Source organism: Pleurodeles waltl, chromosome 3_1, assembly GCF_031143425.1.
Source record: "Pleurodeles waltl isolate 20211129_DDA chromosome 3_1, aPleWal1.hap1.20221129, whole genome shotgun sequence".
NCBI lineage: Eukaryota > Metazoa > Chordata > Amphibia > Caudata > Salamandridae > Pleurodeles > Pleurodeles waltl.
Genome location: NC_090440.1, coordinates 22,787,620 through 22,814,141, shown reverse-complemented (window position 1 = coordinate 22,814,141; position 26,522 = coordinate 22,787,620). Strand labels below are relative to the sequence as shown.

The 26,522-nt window shown below is 48.3% G+C and overlaps 1 protein-coding gene across 5 annotated transcripts in view; it reads right to left on the bottom strand.

Moving 5' to 3' along the window:
- The window catches only part of PHF21A (PHD finger protein 21A), a 399,375-nt gene that overhangs the window by 288,496 nt on the left and 84,357 nt on the right, over nt 1-26,522 (bottom strand). For all 5 annotated transcript variants that reach the window (XM_069221736.1, XM_069221738.1, XM_069221733.1 and 2 more), the window contains exons 2-4: nt 25,212-25,254; nt 23,735-23,892; nt 10,422-10,454 (exon numbers count right to left, since the gene is read on the bottom strand). In XM_069221736.1, coding sequence (XP_069077837.1) covers nt 10,422-10,454; nt 23,735-23,788 — 87 coding nt within the window. In that variant the 5' untranslated portion in view covers nt 23,789-23,892; nt 25,212-25,254. The remainder of the gene's footprint in view (nt 1-10,421; nt 10,455-23,734; nt 23,893-25,211; nt 25,255-26,522) is intronic.

The window sequence follows — 26,522 nt, the reverse complement described above, 5'->3', positions numbered from 1 at the left end:
CAGGCTCTGATACGATGCATGCGTGGATGCCAGAGTGTTAAACAGTAAGTCATCTTCCACTGGTTCGGAGTGCATTGTTACACTGTGAAATGTTGCTGCTCTAGCCAGTACCTGCGTGTAGGGCGTAATGTCCTCTGCTGGCGAAGGTTTTGTCGGATAACACTCTGGACTATTGTCCGAAACTGGTGGGTCCTATAGATCCCAGGGGTCTGCATCGTCTTGAGTCATCCCAGTATGTGTGGGTGACTGTGCCATTGGTGTACCCACTGGTGACAACTGTGGAGATTGAAGTGGGGACGTTTGTGGTGAGAACTGTGGTGGTGGTGATGATCTTTGTCTAACCACTTTGGCCTTTGGTTGCATCTCAGTCTCGTGAAAAGTCAGTTTTCTTTTGGACTTAAGCGGAGGGATAGTTTGTATCTTCCCTGTATGTTTCTGGATTTCTAGCCTTTGCTGAGTTTGATCATACTCTTCTAGATCCAGTTCCTGCTCAAATCTGTGCTTTTCTTTGAGCTGTAGAGAGAGCCCCTGCTCTTCCGTGTAGGACGCCTTTTTCGGCTCCGAAGCCGTTTTTTTTCGGTATCGAAACCCCGATGAAGATTGTTGGTTTCAGCTCCGAGTGGCTTTTTTCGAGGTTTACTCGATTCGATTATTCGATGCCGACTCTTTTCGGTGCCGGTTTCTCGACCGGAGTCGGAAGTCTTCGGCACTGATTTGGCCTTTTTCGGTGCCGATGTCACTTGGTCACCGTCTTTTCTTTGGGTTGAGCCATGGCCTTCCGGCAGTGGCATCCCCAAGGCCTTTTGTTTCTTGACCTGACCTTGGGTGTGGGACGGGGCAGGTGTACTCACTCTCTGTGCCGCCGTCGGTGGTCGATCCCCGTCGGATTCATCCGAGTCCGAACCTTGGATGGATATCCGCATCTATTCTTCCTCGGCGTCGAGATGCTGCGACTGTTTTGACGCCATCTGTAACCGTCTTGCACGTTGATCTCTTAAGGTCTTCTTGGATCGAAACGCTCTGCAGGCTTCGCAAGTATCCTCTCTGTGTTCGGGCGATAAACACAGGTTACAGACCCGATGCTGGTCTGTGTAAGGATACTTGGCGTGGCACTTCGGACAGAAACGGAAAGGGGTCCGGTCCATTAGTTCTTTGTCGACGGGTGTGGTCGGGCCGACCAGGCCTCGATTAAGTGCGGAAGCCCCGAAGGGCTGCCGAAGCGGTCTTGTTGTCGGTGCCGATGTGATGATACTAAACCGGTCCCGAACGCAAACAATACCGACGAATTTCGATGATTTTCTAAGTTTCCCGATTCGAATTACGGAGCGAAGAGGAACACGTCCGAACCCAATGGCAGAAAGAAAACAATCTAAGATGGAGTCGACGCCCATGCGCAATGGAGCCGAAAGGGAGGAGCCACTCGGTCCTGTGACTCCAAAAGACTTCTTCGAAGAAAAACAACTTGTAACACTCCGAACCCAACACTAGATGGCAGGATAATGCACAGCATGTGTATCTGCAGCTACACATGTCATCGAATATATATTTGCCACCAGTTGTCTTGCAGTTGCTGCTTCCGTCTTCAAAACGATGCACATGCTTCAACGGATGCATTTCAACTGTAGCTTTTAGGCAGCAATAAAAAAGTCAAGTAACTCTTGTGAATATGTTTCTGCTACAAAAGGATATGACTTTTGTCTAGAGGCAGTTTTGATGCCATAAAGTAGTGCAGAAGGGTTATAAACCTACTGCAAAAATCTAATCTGTTTTTTATGTAAATAGCTGAGCGGATTAGTAAAGCCAGCTGTTACCTGCGCTATGATACAAAGGAAATGTATGTGTGGGGGCTGTGGAGAGATGAGGGGCACTTTTGCTGGGTGGTAGTGAGGAAATCCGAGGAGGAGGTCATGGGAGTGGGAGCACCAATAATGATTGTTGGAAAGAGGCGCTAAAGACTGTGAAGTCTGGTATGTGACAAGGTGAAGTTATAGTGTGTCTTTTTTTTAGTGTCTTGAGAGAACGTGCTGATTGAGGGAAGAAGCAAAGGTAAGGTGACTGACCTTTGCTGTTGCATGCAACACACCCCCCCCCGACCACCAACCAGCAATTTTGTGACTGTCTATGCAGGCAACAGTTTAGCCAGTAGCAGAGATGGCGTCTCGTTGGATGACTGCTGCTCAAGCTCTAACTCGGACAATACAGAACAGCTCTTTCGTAGGATCAGAGACTGAGACAGCAGATACGGAGACAACATCTAAGGGATAGAACAATGGCGCAGACTGAGTGATTTTTCCAACAACTCATCTTCCAGTGATTCTGAGAGAGGTGATGAGGACAGTCCTGCTGTCCCTTCGCAAGCACAGTCTGCGCAGTGGGACAATAGCGGGTTAGGCCACCCCAGAGAGCAGGTGCATGCTGCGGCAAGCACAGAGAGTGCTCTCTTGGGGGCTCCCCAACTTAGTTCAGCCCAAAGTTTCACCGCCCAAAATCGTATTGTGGAAACATCAACATTTTCTATCACAAAACAACCTGGTTTTGTGAACCAGGCACCTGCGTTTGTGGTTCAGCAACCATATAGGGAAACTTACCAAACCCAGACATTTCTGGAAACTAGACACCCGGGAGAGTCCACGGAGGTGTGACTTGTGTGGATTCCCCAAAGTCTTCTTACCCAGAATTCCCTGCAAAGGTCAAATGCTGAATAAAACTTTTTTCTTGCATTTCTGTCACACAAACTACAGGAATATGCTGGGATCTACATAATTCCTACCACCTGCCTGATAAAAATGCTACCCCACTTGAGTGCCTACATCAGGAATGGATCACTCCAGGGTCAACAGTTGCCCTCATGTAAGGACGAACATTGACCATTGTGTCATCCATTCCCGACACGGGCACTAGGCCTACCCACACAAGTGAGGTACCTTTTTTTTTTTTTTTCTTTTTTTTTTTTTTTTAAATCAGGAGATTTGGGGGGGGAATGCTGAGTGGAAGAAAATTTGTGGATCCTCTCAAGTTCCAGAACTTTCTATGACCAAAATCTTAGGAAAAATTGATTTTTTGTGTGCTAATTTTGGAGGTTTGCAAAGGATTCTGGGTAACAGAACCTGGTGAGAGCGCCACAAATTACCCCATCTTGGTTTCCCTATGTGTCTACTTTTCAAAAACGCACAGGTTCGGTCGGTTTTCCTAGGTACCCGATGAGCTAGATACCAAAATCCACAGCTAGGCACTTTGTAAAAAATAGGTCAGTTTTCAATGTAAAAATTTGATGTGTCCATGTTGCGTTTTCTGTTGTGGGCACTAGGCCTACCAACACAAGTGAGGTAACACTTTTATCGGGAGACTTGGGGGAATGCTGGGTGGAAGGAAAGGTGTGACTCCTCTCAGATTCCAGAACTTTCCATCACCCAAAAGGTGAGGAAAAAGTGCTTTGTTTGCCAAGTTCTTAGGTTTGCAAAGGAATTCTGGGGAACAGAACATGGTGCGAGTGCCACAAATTACCCCATCCTGGTTTCCCTAAGTGTCTAGTTTTAAAAAATGCACAGGTTTGGTATGTTTTCCTAGGTACTGGCTGAGCTAGAGAACAAAATCCACAGCAAGGCACTCCCCACCCCCCCAACAAAAAAGTTTTCTTTGGGAAAATGTGATGTGTCCACGCTGTGTTTTGAAGCATTTCCTGTCACGGGCACTAGGCCTACCCATACAACTAAGGTACCATTCTTATCAGAATACGTGGGGGGATGCTGGGTGTAAGGAAGTTTGCAGCTCCTCTCAGATTCCAGCACTTTGCAGCATCAAAATATGAGGGAAAAGTTATTTTTGGCAAATTGAGGTTTGCAAAGGATTTTGGGTAACAGAACCTGGGGAGAGCCCCACAAGTCACCCCATCCTGGATTCCCTTAAGAGTCTAGTTTTAAAAAATGCACGGATTTGGTAGGTTTCACGAGGTGCCGGCTGAGCTAGATGCCAGAATCCACAGCTGGGCACTTTCCAAAAAACACGTCAGATTTCAATATATGTGATGTGTCCATGTTGCGTTTCATGTTGCGGGAACTAGGCCTACCCACGCAAATGAGGTACCATTTTTATCGGGAGACTAGGGGGAAACACAGAATAGCAGAACAAGTGTTATTGTCCTTTGTCTTTCTCTACATTTTTTCCTTCCAAATGTAAGACAGTGTGTAAAAAAGAAGTCTATTTGAGAAATGCCCTGTAATTCGCATGCTAGTATGGGCACCCGGGAATTCAGAGATGTGCAAATAACCACTGCTTCTCAACACCCTATCGGGTGCCCATACAAAAGTTTCCTTGATACCTATTTTTGAATCTTTATATTTTACCAAATGAATTGCTGAATACCCGATAAAAATAAAAACCCACTGCAAGGTGCAGCTCATATTTTGGCTCTGGGTCTAGGGTTTTTGATGAACCTACAAGCCCTATATATCCCCGTAACCAGAAGAGTCCAGCAGACATAGCAATATATTGCTTTAAAATTTGCCATAGCAGGAAAAAGTTCTAGAAGAAAACATTGACAGAAATGGCTCTTTTTTCCCACCTCAATTTCAATATTGTTTTATTTTAGCTGTTACTTTCTGAAGGGAAACCTTGACGAATCTACACTAATGACCCCTTGCTGACTTCAGAATTTTGTATACTTTTGCAGAAATGTTTAACTGTCTGGGATCCAGCATTGGTTTCACACCCATTTCTGTCACTAACTGGAAGGAGGTTGAAAGCACAAAAGAATAGTAAAAAAGGGATGTGTCCCAGTAAAATGCCAAAATTGTGTTGAAAAATGTGGTTTTCTGATTCAAGTCTGCCTATTCCTGAAAGCTGGGAAGATGATGATTTTAGCACTGCAAAGCCTTTATTGATGCCTATTTCAGGGGAAAAACCAAATGCTTTCTTCGGCAGCCTTTTTCCCCTATTTTTTCGGAGAAAAAAAGATTAGCTGTATTTTGGCTAATTTCTTGGTCTCCTCCTGGGGAACCCACAAACTCTGGGTACCTCTACAATCCCTAGGATGTTGGAAAAAAAGTACGCAAATTTGGCGTGGATAGCTTATGTGACAAAAAAGTAATGAAGGCCTAAGGGCAAACTGCCCCAAATAGCCAAAAAAAGGCTCAGCACTGGGGGCGCTTGGAGGCTCAGCACTAAGGGTTAACTACGCCCTTCCCTAATCCCCTAAAAACACCTAAATCGCCCCAAAACATTACTCATCCCTGAAACCAAAAACCCTTCAACTCCCTTAAACTCTACCCATCCCTGAACCTAAAAACCTCTCACCACCCCTAAACACCACCTATCCATGACCCATAAAAAACATAAAAAACCCTCACCACCCATAAACTTTACCCATCCATGAAGCCGAAAACCAATTTCTAGATCTAAACTCCATCCATTCCTGAACCAATCAATCAATCAATCAATCAATCATTCGCATTAATAAAGCGCGCTACTCACCCATAAAGGGTCTCAAGGCGCTTGGGGGTGGGGTGGGTCAGTACTCGAAGAGCCAGGTCTTGAGCTGCCTTCTGAAGGTGAGGTGATCAGGTATGGCGCGAAGGTGGCTGGGCAGAGAGTTCCAGGTCTTCGCTGCCAGGAAAGAGAAGGATCTTCCTCCGGCGGTGGCTTTGCGGATGCGGGGTACGGCTGCCAGGGCCTGTCCGGTAGAGCGTAGAGTGCGCGGAGGAGTGTAGAAGGAGACGCGGTTGTTGATGAGTTTGGGTCCGAGGTTGTGGAGGGTTTTTTGTGCGTGGGTGAGGAGTCGGAAGGTGATCCTCTTGCTGACTGGGAGCCAATGAAGTTTCTTCAGGTGTCCGGAGATGTGGTGGTGGAGGGGTATGTCCAGGATGAGACGTGCGGCAGCGTTCTGGATCCGTTGAAGTTTCCTCTGCAGCTTGGTGGTGATGCCAGCGTACAGAGTGTTCCCGTAGTCCAAGCGGCTGGTGACGAGGGCGTGGGTGACGGTCTTCCTGGTGTCGGTGGGGATCCAGCGGAAGATCTTGCGGAGCATGTGGAGGGTGTTGAAGCATGCCGAGGTCACCGAGTTAACCTGTCTGGTCATGGAGAGGGATGAGTCCAGGATGAAGCCGAGGTTGCGTGCGTGGTCGGTGGGTTGGGGAGTGCTGCCTAGGGCGGGTGGCCACCAGGAGTCGTCCCATGCGGTGGGAGTAGGGCCGAGGATGAGGACCTCCGTCTTATCTGTGTTCAGTTTCAGCCGGCTGTGTCTGTCTGTCATCCAGTTTGCTACTTCCTTCATTCCTTCATGTAGTCTGGTCCTAGCTGAGGTGGGGTTGTTGGTGAGGGATAAGATGAGCTGGGTGTCGTCGGCGTAGGATATGAGGTCGAGTCCGTATTTGCGTGCAATGTTCGCCAGGGGGGTCATGTAGACTCATGTAGAACCCAAACATTTTCCACCCATAACCTTCACCCATTATTATCCTGTAAAACGCCTGAATACGCCAACCTCCACCCATTCCTGAACCCTAAAAAATAAATCTTTACTACCACTAAACTCTATCACTGAATCTTATGTTGCCTCACCAACCCTAAATTCAACCCCTGTGAACCCTAAAAACCCCTCAACATACCCCTTCTCTCCCTTATCCCAATAAAATATCACCACCCATCCCTGAATCCTAAAAACCCTCTTTTAAGCCTGAATTCTACAAAACCCTAACCCCTAAATACACCTCATAACCCCTAAACATCAACCATCTCTAAACCTAAAAAACCCTCAATATCCATAAACTCCACCCAAGTGTAATGTAATTTTGGATTTTCCTTTAAGCGTTTTCTTTAATTTTCAAATTATTTACTTTCGTTAAAACTGTCAATTAGAAGACAAAAAAAGAGTGTCCTGGAAATCTAAGGATGACAACCGGTCTCCCACATTCAGGGCCAGTAGGACTTCAGGGATAACATCTTGAACGTGTCCTGCTGAATGAGCAAGTCCAGAAATCCATGCTCCTGCTGGAGTCTCAGCCCTTTGTCCGTAGAGGCGCGGCACCAAGAGGTATTGGAGTCAGAATTGCCTGAGTCGCTAAACCTGCAAGAACGCACCCCCCACCCTTGGCGAAGACCCAAAGAGTGCAGCTACTATACTGAAAAGATCTAGAAAAGCAAGCTGGAAGGGCTTGACCTGCTGGGAGGGAGTCGGCTAATGAGACGCTAGTCTTATCCATTACAATATTGGGGTCTTCTATGACACCGTTTCCCAACCTGTGGTCCGCAGACCCCCAGGGGTCCATGACATATTCCGAGGGGGTCCGCAGGCCTAGACCGGCAGGAAGGTATCTACCACTGGGAGCCCGGCATGGAACATTCACAGCACGTGTGAGGTGGGGAAGTGAAAGGAGAGTGCGTTCCATGCTTACTATGTTCCTGCTGGATTTTAACTATTGAACTGTAAAATCATTTTTTAGGGTCGAGTCTGAGTTGCATGCGCTCGCGCATGCGTATCGCAGCGAGACGCTTTAGTATTTAGAAAAGGGCTCGGAGCCCTGTCAACTTCACGTCAGTGTTTTTTATTGGTTTGTGGGCTTGCCTAATAAAATCTGCTTGCTTTCATTAGTCGAAGGCACGCATACGTCATGCCTTTTCCGGTGGCTAGCCCTCCTCGAGCGCAGCGACCAAGTACAGAAAACACCCGAGGCTCGCTGTTTTCCATCGGGCTCGTGGACTTCTTTTTCTCTAATTTACGAGCGCGATCTCGCTTGGCAGAAGTCGAGCGCTTTACATAGTTAATTTCACTTTTTCGGGTTATGTACATAAATGCACTTTTGCCCGATAGGTGAAAAGTTGGGTTAGGAGTTTACAACGCGATTAGGTCTAACATGAGCAAATGCGAGACCCGTTGCATTGTAAATGCTTGTTTTTAATTGAAGCTTTTAAACAGATTAGTGTACAAGTAAACATAAACGAGAAGCATATACTAAGGAAGCTGACTCCCTTCGGTCAATAATCCCTACTGCCAACAAGTCTCATTGTGTAAAAAAAAAAAAAAACACTTCTATTTATCCTGGAATGAAGGAATGTTTGTTCTTCGTATTATGTTTCTCCGTGGCAGTGTGCCCTTTTACTCAATTCTTCTCACCTTATTCATGCTGACTGTACATACTCTTCTCCAGCTGGGCCCTCTACAGAAACATGTGTGTGCTTTTATATCTGTTAATTCATTTGTGCAGCAGCTTTAAAGGCACTGCAAAGTTTCGTGTGGGCTTTCTGACAAAAATAAAAGACTCAAGATAACTCTCGTGATTAATGTACCTGCTGGAGAGATGGGAGTTGTGTCTAGTGGCAGTTTTGACTCATCTAAGATAGCGCAGAGGGTTAACGTACCTGCAGGAGAGATGGGAGTTTTGTCTTGTGGCAGTGTTGACTTATCAGAGGTAGCACAGAGGGTTAATATGCCGTCTACAAAGAACGTGCATTATGCAAAGAACAGTATTTTATGTGCGCGGCACAGTGGGTTACTGCTTATGTCGCAGAGATTCTTTTGTTATTGTGCAGTTCACAAGTTACAATCATAATCTAGCACAGTGAGCTATAAACTGCCAAAGAGCTGCATGCAAACTGCATGGTCCAGGTTAGAAAGTTATGTTTTTCCCAGTCTTTCATTATTCTTATGCTGCTAAAAAAAAAAAAGGTTTGCTTGCATAGGAATACACTATTATTAAAGTCAACGCTAGCCACTGTGTTATGTTCTGAATCCTGAGTTTGTTTCTCTCCAGACCAAGCACTCTTAGAAAATGCCACCAGTGTGGATGAGGATAATCCTACATCTTGTAGTCCCCTGTAAAGCACCCCGACACCCTACACTGGTATGAGAGGTGCTATAAAACAAATGAATTACATATGACAGAAGAGGCTATGGAGAGATGGGAGGCCCTTATGGTTTTACTTCCTTTCCCCACCACACATTATATCAAAAAGCTTTCTCAGATCTTATGTATCTAGAAAATAAAAACAAAAGTCACTTGGGAAATGTAGAACCTGACCTGAGGATTCAGCTTTCCTAAATAAAAGCAAACTTTGAAAAGTTAGTCGCCGAGATGCAGCACCGACCTTCCCATTAAGGTTTTTCAAGTTTTTTTCCAATATAAAATAATTGTATTGTTAATAATTTGAGTATTTGTTGGGTGTGTACTTGTTTGTGAATTACTGTTTTAATGTTTGAAATTTAAATCATACAAATTGCTTAGGGGTCCCCGGCTTCCAGCTGTGATTGTGGGGGTCCTCAGGAGTCAAAAGGTTGGGAACCACTGTTCTATGATGAAGAACAGTGATGCATCAGGGAATCATCTGAGATTCCAAACTGCCCCAGGAACGAGACAGTTTTCTCAAATAAGATGAGTTTTTCTCCTTAATATAGCACTTTTTGTATTTTTTGACGGAAAGTGTTTTAGAAGATCACTCTCTTACAGGCTTACAAGGAGGTTAACTTAAGCGAGGAGATCATGTAGGCATCTCCCTGTGGTCCTCGGCCTGAAGCACCTTGGCCTCCTGCTTCATGACGGCCCACTGGCCTATGGAGGCACAAACCTCAGGCTGCAGCTTGGAGCTCTCGGACCCTGCGTGTAGCTGTCATTTGATGCAAAAGGGATATCTTTCTGCTGCCTCTGCCATGAGGCTTGAAATCGGAAAGTTTCTGATGAAACATTTAACCTAGTCACCAGCTAGTGATGAGGAGCTTCTCTGTGACACAAGGAGAATTCCGGCCAGCCTAAACTACTCATCTACGTTCGGTGGTGGTCACAACTAGAGCCACATGGCACCACCCGGCAAAAAGCTTTCCATAGTACCCTAAAGCCTGGAAGGATAATTCTTAAGATGAGTTAACTGAAGATCGGGCCATCAAAATGTATTCCTATTGTCAGCGGAGTTTTGTTTACCAATCTTGACTCTGCACCTAAATACAGCCTGCAACGTAAGAAGGTATATACAGTAATGAAATCAAAATTTATGGTAGGACATTGTCAGTCTGGCTAGGGTACAGGGAAAGACTGGAGTAGGTCCTGGTCACCCTAGACAATGCAATGCAGTGACATCAGACCAACAGGTCATGCCAAGTGCCAAGTAACAGGCACACAGCCAAGGCACTGGCGCACACAAACTGCGCCAAGACACAGACAGAAATAGACCACGCTAGGCAGCACAGAGAAAAGGGGCGAACCTTGACACAGACCACAAGGGGGTTCAGGCACCAACAGCTGCTATCTGGGCACACGCATAACATGCTATGGCAGGGTCCACGCACACCATGCTGTGTTAAAGCCCGGGCACAAACAGACCATGATAAAATAGGCTAAAATGTTTGATGACGGACAAAATAGCCTAGCTAAGAGCATGTGCACCCACAACAAAGCTTTCAATTCAAATAAAAGCTAACACTGAAAGTACACAACACCTACCTGAGGATCCTGCTTCATCTGTGCAACCAGTTTCTAGAAGAGAGAAGTGGAGAGGTGTGAATATGTAACGTTCCTGCCATGAGACGAAGATGAATTCATAGTTCGCAACTCAAGTCAATGTCCTCTTTGCACCAGGGCACTGCACAACCACCAACCCACAGGTTACATGGATTGATGGCCTGTGCACCAAGGGCATGGAGGCACCTGCCACAGCAGCAAACTTCACAAACTGCAATCTGCCTGGCACATGGGCAGCCGGGAGGATGCTGAGTAAGCTGCTAAGACAGTATAGCGCGAGCATGAACCTGCTGAGGGTACACATAACCGACTGATGAATCTAAAAGAAATAGCAATTAACATGGTGGCTTTACTGGGGTCGTATGCCTCTCCTCCTAACTGCTAGAAGGAACAGGGGTCCCTAAACAATGGCATACAACTATTGTGCTGGAAAATGAATAGCTCCCAGGTGGAAAGCTCAACTAACGATTTAAAAGCCACATTTATTTTTCAAGTCAAATAAAAAAATAGGGGTTGGTAGGAGTCCATAAGGAGCACCCAACAAAACAAACAACAAAAAGTGACTCCGGCGTTAGTATCTGACAGAAATACATAAATATCTGGTCACAAATAAACATAACAAGACACTTCTGCCTCATAGTCAATTTATACATACTAAATAGGGTCAGTGTGCTGGAGGTGGTGATGTTTCAATCCTTACATAATTATAGGGTCTTCATCAGGACATTGCAATTCATGCCTGAGATGAAATGCACAATAGTAAAGACCTGCAGGTCGGTTTGATTGGTGCAATTCACTCCCCCTTGATAGGTGAGCATTCAGGGCAAAGGTCACGCTGCTTGGTTGTGCCACACTCCACTTCCTTCACAATAAAAGCATGAGCTTGCCGCCACTGAGACTCCTAGACACCGCACAGGCTCTTCTTGCATGGTTGTCTCAGTTAAACTACCCTCACTGGGCAATTTTCCAAAGCAATAGTTATTGTATGTTTTCTAGGTGCAATTATCAGCCTGGTCTCTAGATATCCAAAGTTTTCCCTTGTGTTTCTGTAACAACTCCTCACTATTGCAGCCATGACTGTGGTAATAACATGTTGCATCTAATGAAAGATGGTGTCTCAGACATTCAATGACTATCGATCTATCGACTGAAGGGTGTCGGAAGTGGCATGTGACCATCACTCGCACACAGGGAACGGCACTAGGCATCCACAGCATACTGACAGTTGGATTTCACTTTTGGGGGTTTGTCTTGGCTTACTTCACAACCAGGTCAAGTAGAAGGACACTTTTGGAACCCCAACTAACATATTTTCATCGTTTTTAAAAGGGAAAATCTTCAAAGCACAGTACCAGAGCACAAGTCGTCGGTAATCAAGGCCTAATCAATCAGGGATTTGTAAAGCGCACTATTCACCCGTGAGGGTTCAAGGCGCTGAGGGGAGGGGGGCTGAGGAGGAAGTGCTGCTACTGCTAATCAACCAATCAATCAATCAGGCCCACATGAAATAAATGTGAATCAAATGTGTTATCGGCACAGTATGTGACTTATTGCCTCACGCAACTATGGGGTGAGTAGACCCACTGCAAACACCATCACCGACCCGGCTTTGTTCTAAACTTTGTATGTGTAAAGAAAGACACAGAAGCAGCATGGGTAGACACAGGATGGGGCGGGGCAGACACAGCAAGGGGCGGGCAGATAAAGGAAGGGGCGGGGCAGACACAGCTGGATGCGTCATTCAAAGGTCACCTTGATCAAATCAACACCGGCTTAGGACAAGAGCCCCAGTACCCAGCTCGGACATGTGACTTGATGAATTCTCTGTATTACTTCATTCGGTGAGTACCACACAACACCCCCGGGGGGAGCTGCTGGATACAGGAGAGATGGCTACAGATGAAGGGGACATAATCAGGGCCACTAGACTTATGCAATTGTGTGGCTGTGGTGATTTTTGCATAATTGTAGATTTGCCGCATTTTCGACATAATCCATCATCTGCCGCATAATCTGCATATTTTTACAACAACAAAAAAAGTTTCTAGCTCAAACAGTTTAAGTTAATAAAAACGCAGCAACATGTTGCTGCGCAGAGGAAGGCCCTTTGCAAAGCTGGACTGGTCACCGCTCTGTTGCGTATTGCCATATTTGGGTGTTAAACGGATATCAATGAGGTTCAACCAATGCCCAGACAGTGCTACCAAGTTTAACAAGCATTTACAATGCAACGGGTCTCGCGCTTGCTCATGTTAGAGCTGATCGCGTTGTAAACTCCTAACCCGACTTTTAACCTATCGGGCAAAAGTGCATTTATGTACATAACCCGAAAAAGTGAAATCAACTATGTAAAGCGCTCGACTTCTGCCAAGCGACATCGCGCTCGTAAATTAGAGAAAAAGAAGTCCACGAGCCCGATGGAAAACAGCGAGCCTCGCATGTTTTCTGTACTTGGTCGCTGCGCTCGAGGAGGGGTAGCCACCGGAAAAGGCATGCGGTATGCGTGTCTCCGACTAATGAAAGCAAGCAGATTTTATTAGGCAGGCCCACGAACCAATCAAAAACACTGACGTGACGTCGACAGGGCTCTGAGCCCTTTTCTAAACACTAAAGCGTCTCGCTGCGATACGCATGCGCGAGCGCATGCAACGCAGGCTCGACCCTAAAAATGACAATATACTGAAGTATGAAAATGTCACTTACCCAGTGTACATCTGTTCGTGGCATCAGTCGCAGTAGATTCGCATGTTCTGCAATAGCTCGCCATCTGGTGTTGGGCCGGAGTGTTACAAGTTGTTTTTCTTCGAAGAAGTCTTTCGAGTCACGGGACCGAGTGACTCCTCCTTTTGTCTCCATTGCGCATGGGCGTCGACTCCATCTTCGATTGTTTTTCCCCGCAGAGGGTGAGGTAGGAGTTGAATTGTAGTAATAGTGCCCATGCAATGGAGTGACTAAGTATGCACTTATTTAAGGTTGAGATGATACATATATAAATAATTGAAGGTAACTTCCAAACTGCTACAGGCTCCCGGGGAGGCGGGTGGGCACATGCGAATCTACTGCGACTGATGCCACGAACAGATGTACACTGGGTAAGTGACATTTTCAGTTCGATGGCATCTGTCGCTGTAGATACGCATGTTCTGCAATAGACTAGTAAGCAGTTATTTCCCCAAAAGCGGTGGATCAGCCTGTAGGAGTGGAAGTAGTCTGAAATAATGTCCTTAATACAGCTTGACCTACTGTGGCTTGTTGTGCGGATAACACGTCTACACAGTAGTGCTTGGTGAATGTGTGAGGCGTAGACCATGTGGCTGCCTTACATATTTCTTGCATTGGGATGTTTCCTAGAAAGGCCATGGTAGCACCTTTCTTTCTGGTTGAGTGTGCCCTTGGTGTAATGGGCAGCTGTCGTTTAGCTTTAAGGTAGCAGATTTGGATGCATTTAACTATCCATCTGGCTATACCTTGTTTTGAAATTGGGTTTCCTGCATGAGGTTTTTGAAATGCAATAAAGAGTTGTTTAGTCTTTCTGATGTTCTTTGTTCTGTCAATGTAATACATTAATGCTCTTTTGACATCTAATGTATGTAGTGCCCTTTCAGCTACGGTATCTGGCTGTGGAAAGAACACCGGAAGTTCCACTGTTTGATTTAGATGGAACGGTGAAATAACCTTTGGCAAAAATTTAGGATTGGTCCTTAGGACGACTTTATTTTTGTGTAGTTGTATAAAAGGTTCCTGTATAGTAAACGCCTGAATCTCGCTTACTCTTCTCAGGGAAGTAATGGCGATGAGAAATGCCACCTTCCAGGTTAGGAACTGTATGTCGCAGGAGTGCATGGGTTCAAAAGGTGGACCCATAAGTCTAGTTAGGACAACATTTAGGTTCCATGAAGGAACAGGTAGTGTTCTTGGTGGTATAATTCTCCTAAGGCCCTCCATGAATGCTTTAATGACTGGTATTTTATATAGGGAAGTTGAATAGGTAGTCTGCAGGTATGCAGATATTGCTGCAAGGTGAATCTTAATGGAAGAGAAAGCTAGGTTAGATTTTTGTAAGTGAAGCAAGTAACCCACTACATGTTCTGGAGTTGTGTGTAATGGTTGTATTTGATTAATATGGCAGTAGCAAACAAACCTCTTCCATTTACTTGCATAGCAGTGCCTGGTGGATGGCCTTCTTGCTTGTTTTATGACTTCCATACATTCTTGGGTAAGTTGTAAGTGCCCGAATTCTAGGATTTCAGGAGCCAGATTGCTAGATTCAGCGATGCTGGATCTGGGTGTCTGATCTTTTGGTTGTGCTGTGTCAACAGATCTGGCCTGTTGGGCAATTTGATGCAGGGTACCACTGATAGGTCTAGCAGCGTTGTGTACCAGGGTTGCCTTGCCCAAGTTGGTGCTATCAATATGAGTTTGAGTTTGCTTTGACTGAGTTTGTTTACCAGGTAAGGAAGGAGAGGGAGAGGAGGAAAAGCGTAAGCAAATATCCCTGACCAGTTCATCCATAGGGCATTGCCTTGGGATTGTTTGTGTGGGTATCTGGATGCGAAGTTTTGGCATTTTGCGTTCTCCCTTGTCGCAAACAAGTCTATCTGAGGTGTTCCCCAGAGTTTGAAATAAGTGTTCAGTATTTGGGGGTGAATTTCCCATTCGTGGACCTGTTGGTGATCTCGAGAGAGATTGTCTGCGAGTTGATTTTGTATCCCTGGTATAAACTGTGCAATTAGGCGAATTTGGTTGTGAATTGCCCAATGCCAAATTTTTTGTGCTAACAGGCTTAACTGCGTGGAGTGCGTCCCTCCCTGCTTGTTTAGATAATACATTGTTGTCATGTTGTCTGTTTTGACGAGAATGTATTTGTGAACTATTATTGGTTGGAAAGCTTTTAGTGCTTGAAAAACTGCAAGAAGTTCTAGGTGATTGATATGCAGTTTTGTTTGATGTACGTTCCATTGTCCTTGTATGCTGTGTTGATCGAGGTGTGCTCCCCACCCTGTCATGGAAGCATCTGTTGTTATTACGTATTGTGGCACTGGGTCTTGGAAAGGCCGCCCCTTGTTTAAATTTATGTTGTTCCACCACAGAAGCGAGAGGTAAGTTTGGCGGTCTATTAACACCAGATCTAGAAGGTGACCCTGTGCTTGAGACCACTGTGATGCTAGGCATTGTTGTAAGGGCCTCATGTGCAGTCTTGCGTTTGGGACAATGGCTATGCATGATGACATCATGCCTAGGAGTTGTAATACCATCTTTGCTTGTATCTTTTGTGTTGGATACATGCGTTGTATGATGGTGTTGAAATTTTGAATTCTTTGTGGACTTGGAGTGGCTACTCCTTTTGATGTGTCTATTATGGCTCCCAGGTATTGTTGTACCTTGCGTGGCAGAATTTTGGATTTTGTGAAATTGACGGTGAACCCTAGTTTGAAGAGGGTTTGTATGATATGATTTGTGTGATTTGAGCACTCTATTAACGAATGGGCCTTGATTAGCCAGTCGTCTAGATATGGGAACACATGTATTTGCTGCCTTCTGATGTGTGCTGCGACTACCGCTAGACATTTGGTAAAAACTCTTGGTGCGGTTGTTAATCCGAAAGGCAGTACTTTGAATTGGTAATGTATTCCTTTGAATACAAACCTTAGGTATTTCCTGTGCGATGGGTGTATTGGTATATGGAAATAAGCATCCTTGAGGTCTAAAGTTGCCATGTAGTCGTGCAGCTTTAGCAATGGCAATACTTCTTGTAGTGTGACCATGTGGAAGTGGTCTGATTTGATGAAAGTGTTGACTACTCTGAGGTCTAGGATTGGTCTCAGTGTTTTGTCCTTCTTTGGTATCAGAAAGTACAGTGAGTAAACCCCTGTGTTTATTTGTGTGTTTGGCACTAATTCGATTGCATTCTTTTGCAATAGTGCCTGCACTTCTATCTCCAGGAGATTGGAATGGTGTGTTGTTAAATTTTGTGCTTTTGGTGGTATGTTTGGAGGGAACTGTAGAAATTCTATGCAGTAACCATGTTGGATAATTGCTAGAACCCAAGTGTCTGTAGTGATTTTCTCCCATGCTCTGTAATAATGACTTATTCTTCCCCCCACTGGTGTTGTGTGGAGGGGGTGAGTGACATGTGAGTCACTGTTTAGTAGTAGGGGTTTTGGGGCTTTGGAATCTTCCTCTATTTCTAGGGAATTGCCCTCCTCTATATTGTCCCCGAAAACCTCCTCTATACTGTCCTTGGTAACTGGACGGTGTGGCTTGTGAGGTGCTGGCTTGTGTGCTTTGACCCCGAAACCCCCCTCGAAAGGGCGTTTTACGGAATGAGCTGTAATTCCCTCTGCTCTGCGGGGAGTAGAGTGCGCCCATGGCTTTGGCAGTGTCCGTATCTTTTTTGAGTTTCTCAATCGCTGTGTCCACTTCTGGACCGAACAGTTCTTTTTCATTAAAAGGCATATTGAGAACTGCTTGTTGAATCTCTGGTTTAAATCCAGACGTTCGGAGCCATGCATGCCTTCTGATAGTTACAGATGTATTAATTGTCCGTGCAGCTGTATCTGCAGCGTCCATGGAGGAGCGGATCTGGTTGTTGGAGATGGCCTGTCCCTCCTCAACCACTTGTTTTGCCCTATTTTGGAAGTCTTTGGGCAGATGTTCAATGAGATGTTGCATCTCGTCCCAGTGGGCTCTGTCATAGCGCGCAAGTAGTGCCTGGGAGTTCGCGATGCGCCACTGGTTTGCAGCTTGTGCTGCGACTCTCTTACCAGCTGCATCAAACTTGCGGCTTTCTTTATCTGGGGGTGGTGCATCTCCAGATGTGTGAGAGTTGGCCCTTTTCCTAGCTGCTCCTACAACAACAGAGTCTGGTGGCAGCTGTGTTGTGATGAAAGCCGGGTCCGTAGGAGGCGGCTTATACTTTTTTTCCACCCTTGGTGTGATTGCCCTACTTTTGACCGGGTCCTTAAATATGTCTTTTGCGTGCCGGAGCATACCAGGGAGCATAGGCAGGCTTTGGTAGGAGCTGTGGGTGGAGGAGAGTGTGTTGAACAAGAAATCATCCTCGACCTGTTCTGAGTGGAGGCTTACGTTGTGAAATTGTGCTGCTCTAGCCACCACCTGAGAGTACGCGGTGCTGTCTTCTGGTGGAGATGGTTTTGTAGGGTATGCCTCTGGGCTGTTATCTGACACTGGGGCGTCGTATAGGTCCCATGCGTCCTGGTCTTGGTCACCCTGGCTCATGGTGGTGTGAGCTGGGGAGTGTGATGGCGTTTGTGCTGGTGAAACGTTAATCACGGGCGGAGGAGAGGGTGGTGGTGTAACTCTTTTCACCACTTTTGGTTGTGGTGCTTGTTCCGTCTGGAACTCCAACCTTCTCTTTCTCCTAATGGGGGGAAGGGTGCTTATTTTTCCTGTCCCCTGCTGAATGAAGATACGCTTTTGCGTATGGTCCGCATCAGTTGCTTGTAGCTCTTCCTCAAACCTATGCTTCTGCATTTGGGAGGTTAGCGAGTGCTCTTCTGTATAAGAGCCTGAAGCTGGGTCGCTTGCAGTTTGTTTCGGCATCGAAACTTTGTCTGCGTGTTTTTTCGGCTCCGAGGTGACTTTTTTCCTTTTCGGGGCCGAAACCTCTCGGCGTCGATCTGTTTCGGTGCCGCTGTCTCGGCGTCGAGCCGTGTCCACACCGGCATCTCGGTGTCGAGGCTTGTCTCCAGCACTTTCTCGGTCCCGAGAAGGCTGCGTGCCGGTGTCTCGACCGGAGTCGGACGATCTCGGCACTGTTTGGGCCTTTTTCGGTGCCGACGGTCGGTCACCGATTTTATGGGTTGAGCCATGGCCTGGTGGCAGTGGCGTCCCCTGGGCCTTGTAAATGTTTCTTTGTGTGGTTTTCGACGTCTTACTCACGGTTTGTGTATCGTCGAATCCTTCGGAGTCTGAGTCTTGGATCGAGAAGGTACCTTCCTCTTCCTGTTCCTCGAACTCCCGTCGGGCTGTCGGTGCGGACGCCATTTGAAGTCTTCTGGCTCGACGGTCTCGGAGTGTTTTTCGGGACCGGAACGCACGACAGGCCTCGCAGGTGTCTTCGCTGTGCTCAGGTGACAGGCACAGGTTGCAGACCAAGTGTTGGTCTGTGTAGGGGTATTTATTGTGGCATTTGGGGCAGAAACGGAACGGGGTCCGTTCCATCGGCGTTCTTCAGCACGCGGTCGGGCCGACCAGGCCCCGACGGAGGATCGAAAAACTACCCCGAAGGGCACCGGAGCTCTTCGATCTTCGATGCGGTGTTGAATCTAAGTACGCCGATCCCGAACGCAACAATACCGACGAAAATCTTCCGAAATTAACTATTTTTTCTGTTCCGAAACTCGGAGCGACAGGAACACGTCCGAACCCGATGGCGGAAAAAAAACAATCGAAGATGGAGTCGACGCCCATGCGCAATGGAGACAAAAGGAGGAGTCACTCGGTCCCGTGACTCGAAAGACTTCTTCGAAGAAAAACAACTTGTAACACTCCGGCCCAACACCAGATGGCGAGCTATTGCAGAACATGCGTATCTACAGCGACAGATGCCATCGAACATACTATTACAAAATGTGCTGCATTATGGCACATAATCTGCCTATTCTCGTCAGATAATTTACTCAACCCCGTCGCATAATTTGGCCTGTCCTGCCACCTGATTCCAGTGCCCTGGACATAATCACACTGTTCGTCTGGGGGTAACGAGAATGATATTCATAAACCACAGGACCTTTGCTGCTCTCAGTGAAAAGGTCCCTGCTCTACTCACACATACAAACCACACTTCCTGCTGAACGCAGCTCTCGCCTCCGCCCCACAGTGAGTAACAGTGGAACGCCCTCTAGACTCCAGCACTGCAGCCCCCATGCACTCACTGCTCTCCTCATTCGCATAAGATCTGCACCTTGCACGTGCTAATCTGAATCTAGCTGGCCACGTAGAAAGCAGGTCACCTCCCTGCTGCTTACTGTGAGATAACAATGTGGGTGACCTAGAGAGCTCGCCAGCGATGGCTGCAGCATCCACAGGGCTCCATCACCACTAGCACCAGGCCCTGCTCTACCCTCATCTTATGGTCCAAAGCTCATGGCACACAGGATGCTGCACACCCCTTGGGGAGCTCCACATCACCCTGCACCTCCACTTGGAAGCTACTGCTTCTGTGCACCACTGGGGATTGCTGGGAAGTACCACTTTTGTGCATCACCGGGGTTTACTGGGAAGTACCGCTTCTGTGCACCACTGGGGTTTACTGGGAAGTACCACTTTTGTGCACCACTGGGGTTTACCACTTCTGTGCACCACTGGGGTTTACTGGGAAGCTACCGCTTCTGTGAACCACCGGGGTTTACTGGGAAGTATCACCTTTGTACACCACTCGGGTTTACCACTTCTGTGCACCACTGGGGTTTACTGGGAAGCTACCGCTTCTGTGAACCACCGGGGTTTACTGGGAAGCTACCGCTTCTGTGAACCACCGGGGTTTACTGGGAAGTACCACTTCTTTGCACCACTGGGGTTTACCACTTCTGTGCACCACTGGGGTTTACTGGGAAGCTACCACTTCTGTGCATCACCAGGATTTACTGGGAAGCTACCACTTCTGTGCACCACCGGGGTTTACTGGGAAGCTACCACTTCTGTGCACCACCGGGGTTTACTGGAAAGTACCACTTCTGTACACCACCGGGGTTTACTGGGAAGCTACCGCTTCTGTGCACCACTGAGGTTTACTGGGAAGCTACCGCTTCTGTGCACCACTGAGGTTTACTGGGAAGCTACCGCTTCTGCGCTTCTGTGCACCACTGAGGTTTACTGGGAAGCTACCGCTTCTGTGCACCACTGGGGTTTACTGGGAAGTACCACTTCTGTGCACCACTGGGGTTTACTGGGAAGCTACGGCTTCTGTGTACCACTGGGGTTTACTGGGAAGCTATGGCTTCTCTGCACCACTGAGGTTTACCGGGAAGCTACCGCTTCTGTGCACCACTGAGGTTTACTGGGAAGCTACCGCTTCTGTGCACCACTGAGGTTTACTGGGAAGCTACCGCTCCTGTGCACCACTGAGGTTTATTGGGATCTACCGCTTCTGTGCATCACTGAGGTTTATTGGGAAGCTACCGCTTCTATGCACCACTGGGGTTTACTGGGAAACTACCGCTTCTGTGCATCGCTGAGGTTTATTGGGAAGCTACCGCTTCTGTGCATCAGCGAGGTTTACTGGGAAGCTACCGCTTCTGTGCATCAGCGAGGTTTACTGGGAAGCTACCGCTTCTGTGCACCACCGGGGTTTACTGGGAAGTACCACTTCTGTGCACCACTGGGGTTTACCACTTCTGTGCACCACTGGGGTTTACTGGGAAGTACCACTTCTGTGCACCACTGGGGTTTACCACTTCTGTGCATGAATGGGGTTTACCGCTTCTGTGCACCACCTTGGTTTACTGGTAAGTACCACTTGTATGCACCACTGGGGTTTACTGGGAAGCTACCACTTCTGTGCACCACCAGGGTTTACTGGGAAGCTACCACTTCTGTGCACCACCGAGGTTTACTGGAAAGTACCACGTCTGTGCACCACTGGGGTTTACTGGGAAGCTACCGCTTCTGTGCACCACCAAAGCTTACTGGGAAGCTACCGCTTCTGTGCACCACTGAGGTTTACTGGGAAGCTACTGCTTCTGTGCACCACTGAGGTTTACTGGGAAGCTACTGCTTCTGTGCACCACCGAGGTTTACTGGGAAGCTACTGCTTCTGTGCACCACCGGGGTTTACTGGGAAGTACCAGTTCTGCGCACCACTGAGGGTTACCACTTCTGTGCACCACTGGGGTTTACTGGGAAGCTACGGCTTCTGTGCACCACTGGGGTTTACTGGGAAGCTACCACTTGTGCGCACCACTGGGGTTTACTGGGAAGCTACCACTTCTGCGCACCACCAGGGTTTATTGGGAAGCTACCGCTTCTGCGCACCACCGAGGTTTACTGGGAAGCTACCGCTTCTGTGCACCACTGGGTTTACTGGGAAGCTACCGCTTCTGTGCACCATTGGGTTTACTGGGAAGCTACCGCTTCTGTGCACCACCAGGGTTTACTGGGAAGCTACCGCTTCTGCGCACCACCGAGGTTTACTGGGAAGCTACCGCTTCTGTGCATCACTGGGTTTACTGGGAAGCTACCGCTTCTGTGCACCACGGAGGTTTATTGGGAAGCTACCGCTTCTGTGCACCACCGGGGTTTACTGGGAAGCTACCGCTTCTGTGCACCACCGGGGTTTACTGGGAAGCTACCGCTTCTGTGCACCACTGAGGTTTACTGGGAAGCAACAACCTCTGTGCACCACTGAGGATTCACCAAGGTTTACTGGGAAGCTACCGTTTCTGTGCACCACTGAGGTTTATTGGGAAGCGCCCCCTCTTCTATGCACCACTGAGGTTTATTGGGAAGCGCTCCCTCTTCTATGCACCACTGAGGTTTATTGGGAAGCGCCCCCTCTTCTATGCACCACTGAGGTTTACTCAGGACCATACCTCAAACACTTCAAGCAGGAACTGGATCCCTTTGATGATCAGGGCCACACAGCAGCAGGACACACAAAAATGGCAACACAAGACAAACATGGGCTGCACAGCATTTGCAATCATGAGATCAGAGGCCAGGCTGTAGGCCATGAAATCAGGAAACCAGAGTTTTAATCTCAGTTTCTTCGATTCATAGCAATATGAAATTGTGTGAAAATAAATCAATCTTCCAGACCGAGCCTCTCTTTCCTCGTGTGCAGAAACAGGATCACTGCCAGTGTTAGACAAATAAACGCCATACACACAAAACACATTCCGCGCACAGGGGAGGGATAGTCTGCTCTCTGGGATTAATTCAAACTCTTTCTTCGATATAAAGAGAATCTTAACAGAGCATGAAAGGGAGACAACACGGTGTTTTACCAGGAGATGTACAACACCATCATATCTCAAACCGATTACTTCTGGCAGTGGTAAGTGTGCCCTCTCAGGAGGTGGCGAGGGCCTGCCCCACAGATACTCTGCAAAATGGATGCAGTCAGCATGCACAGCTCGGTGAAGCACCAGGGGTCCCAGGGCAACAGGAGCAAGCCACAATACACATAACCTTTCCCACCCAGCCCTTGGTTGCCCTTCCCACCCAGCCCTTGGTTGCCCTTCCCTCCCAGCCCTTGGTTGCCCTTCCCTCCCAGCCCTTGGTTGCCCTTCCCTCCCAGCCCTTGGTTGCCCTTCCCTCCCAGCCCTTGGTTGCCCTTCCCTCCCAGCCCTTGGTTGCCCTTCCCTCCCAGCCCTTGGTTGCCCTTCCCTCCCAGCCCTTGGTTGCCCTTCCCTCCCAGCCCTTGGTTGGCCTTCCCTCCCAGCCCTTGGTTGCCCTTCCCTCCCAGCCCTTGGTTGCCCTTCCCTCCCAGCCCTTGGTTGCCCTTCCCTCCCAGCCCTTGGTTGCCCTTCCCTCCCAGCCCTTGGTTGCCCTTCCCTCCCAGCCCTTGGTTGCCCTTCCCACCCAGCCCTTGGTGCCTTTCCCACCCAGCCCTTGGTGCCTTTCCCACCCAGCCCTTGGGTGCCCTTCCCACCCAGCCCTTGGTTGCCCTTCCCTCCCAGCCCTTGGGTGCCCTTCCCTCCCAGCCCTTGGGTGCCCTTCCCTCCCAGCCCTTGGGTGCCCTTCCCTCCCAGCCCTTGGGTGCCCTTCCCTCCCAGCCCTTGGGTGCCTTTCCCTCCCAGCCCTTGGTGCCTTTCCCTCCCAGCCCTTGGTGCCTTTCCCTCCCAGCCCTTGGCGCCCTTCCCTCCCAGCCCTTGGCGCCCTTCCCTCCCAGCCCTTGGTGCCCTTCCCTCCCAGCCCTTGGTGCCCTTCCCTCCCAGCCCTTGGTGCCTTTCCCTCCCAGTCCTCGGTGCCTTTCCCTCCCAGTCCTCGGTGCCTTTCCCTCCCAGTCCTTGGTGCCTTTCCCTCCCAGTCCTTGGTGTCCTTCCCTCCCAGCCCTTGGTGCCCTTCCCTCCCAGCCCTTGGTGCCCTTCCCACCCAGTCCTTGGTGCCCTTCCACCTTGGTGCCCTAACCACCCAGCCCTTGGTGCCCTTCCCACCCAGTCCTTGGTGCCCTTCCCACCCAGCCTTTTCCACCCAGTCCTTGGTGCCCTTCTTCGTCCAGAGCAGCCACCACCTTTCACATGCCCATCTGTAAACCTCTATTCTTTGCTTGTCCCCTGCTCCCCCTTTCCCACTTCCAAAGGTGCCCACAGCCACACAGTCCCAGCCCTCACCTGGTGAACCTGGATCTCCACTTTGAGGGCCTCCTGGAGAGTCTGTAACTCCATCCTCTTCCTCCTCCAGGGATCCTCTCGCGAACTCCTTTTCTCCCACACAGCTTGTCTGCCCAGCAGGCCTTACTGACCGGGCCCGTCTCGCCCCTAATCTACTCCTACAAAAGACAGACACAGAAGAGATCAAGACGACACTACAGGGCCCAGCTTGTGAGAAGTAACCTCAGGCGAAGGCTGAAAAGGACCTACTGGACAGGTCGAGCTGCTTCTGTGGTGCCACCTTCCCAGGAGGCTGGGGGACATGGGATGGAGTTGGGGACCCAGAGCCGGGTTCTGTGAGCAGGCCCTTCTCTGCCAATGGCTTCAGCAAGACGTGGAGTGGGGGCTCGTGAGCGAGACCCGGGTCTGTTGTCGGAGGTAGCCTGTGGCCAGGAGTGGGGTGAGCTTTAGATGTGAGGGTGGGGCACTGAATGAGGGAGCGTACGTCAGCGATAGGTCTTGACAGAAGGCGGTGAGACATAGGGCTGGATGCTTGCTGGAAATCAGGGTCCATAGAGTGGTGAGGGAGAGGGAGAGGGTCTTCCTAGTGGAAAGAGTGTGCATGCTTGCTGCCAGCAATATGTTACCACTTTGTCAAAAATGCATTTAGTTTCAGGAAAATAATATGGAACCAGGTGGTGGACTTCATGTCACTTCTGCCTTTTAACATAAGTGGAAGCAGAACATGGGATCTTCACCAGCTGGACAGAGGATCTACAGAGGGGTCTCACCCACTCTAAAGAAACTTCAAAAGACAAAAAGCAAAGTTAAGAGCGAGAAGCAAGAAAAAAACTAAACCAAAATAGTTACAGATAAATAAGAAAAATGCAAAATGTGTTCTGTATAGACTTGGTATCCAAAATAAGTGTTCTTTGTAGTTTTGGGCTGCAGTCCAAAAAAAAATCAAAATCTGGTGTAGCACAAGTCAAGGTCTGAGGTTTTCTTAGCAGCCAAACAAAGGTCAGTAAAGTATATAAATTTAAAACAAAGCAACTTTTAAATAAACAAAGGCTGACATGAGACTGATTACAGTAAGCTGTCCAGCTGAGACATTCCATCAATGGAAGAAACCTCCTTTCTTTTCCAAAGGGCACAGAATTAAAAACTCCTGGTCAATATACTTTTACATCCAAGGCACACTGAAAGCCAGGAGCAGTGTTACTAAGTGGGTTTGCAGAGTACATTAGACTGTTAGATTATGTGACGATCCCTTGACTTTGAAGGGTGCAGAGCGATGCTGAACATCAGACTGTTAGATCATGGGGTGGCACCTCTGCCACGAAGGCTTGCAGTGATATCTAACATTAGACTGTTAGATCATGGGACGACACCTCGAAATCTCCAGAAATACACAAGTGCAATGCTAGCTGCCTGTGCTGACTAGTACTTGAAAATGCACAATATTTAAGAGCTATTACTCAAAGATAAATACACTCACCGAACTGGGGGGAAACATAGTCCATTCCACTTCTGTGTTCGACCTGTCGAAAGAGACAAAAGACATCAGATAGTATTGCTTCAGAGTAAAGAAAATATAGAAATTATGGGAAGTTCTCAAAACCAGTTTTAATTGTTTGTTGAGAAACCATCATGAAATAAAAGTTTTGTTGCCCCAAGTACAGCATGAGAAGGTGCAGCTTTGATGAACAAGGTCATGGCAGCCCTGGGAGAAGAGATGCTAAGATGATGCTGTGTGAGAGAGGAAGGGTACAGTGCGATCACCTACCCTGACAACCACAGACAGGCCTAAAGGAAAAGCAACCGACTGACCTCAGCCCCAAAGTCCTGTGGAGGTCCAGGAAGCCGAGTGACTGAACCCTTCTCACCTGAGGACACCATGCCAGGTCTCGCTGACCAAGAAGAGGTGGACTCCCAGGCCCTCCTGGCATCACACTGAGCACTGCCTCTAACAGGACACCTGGCACAACAAACACTGCAAAGAGGGGTACTGAGGGGCATGCTGCAGGGCACGAGGGGGGGTGCTTAGCAGCAGGAGCACTACGAATGAACAGAGGCTGCACAACATTCAGCAATGAACAGGACACCCACATGAAGCCTGTGTGTCAAGGGCTGCCGAGCCTCTTCTACTGAGGTGTGTGTGTTAGCTGGAGGTCAGCCACTAAACCGAGGTTGGGCAGACTCAACCTCTCATTCATTCAGAGATCAACAAATGAACATCGATGATTAATAATCAGCAGCTGACAAGATAGTGTGTGTAGCTTATGCTATGAATGCAACTTCAGACCTAGTCCTGCTCAGGGTCTAAGAACATGCCCGGTAGGTCTGTGGCTACGCGCCAGCTAGAGCTGCTCGTGGCCCTCCAACGCACGACAGGTCTAAGAGCCTAGGACAGTCATGCTAAGGACTCCTCAGGCCTGAAAACATGCCCAGCAGGGCCGTGGGCCTTGGTAGTCCACGCATTACCCGAGCTGGGTCTGCACAAGACCTGGACACACGCAGAGCAGGCCTGAGGCTCTGTGCTAGTTCTGGTCAGGACATGAATATATGCATGTCAGGCCTATGTCTGAGCTACTTCACCTAAGGCCTGAAAACATGCACAGCAGGGCCATGGGCCTGGGCTATTCCACGCATTACCCGAGCTGGGTCTGCACAAGACCTGGACTCATGCAGAGCAGGCCTGAGGGTCTGTGCTAGTTGTGGTCAGGCCATGAGCGCATACACGGCAGGTTAGTCCTGCTGAGGGCTCATCGTCATGCATTGTCACGCATAGCGGGACACTGTCACGGAT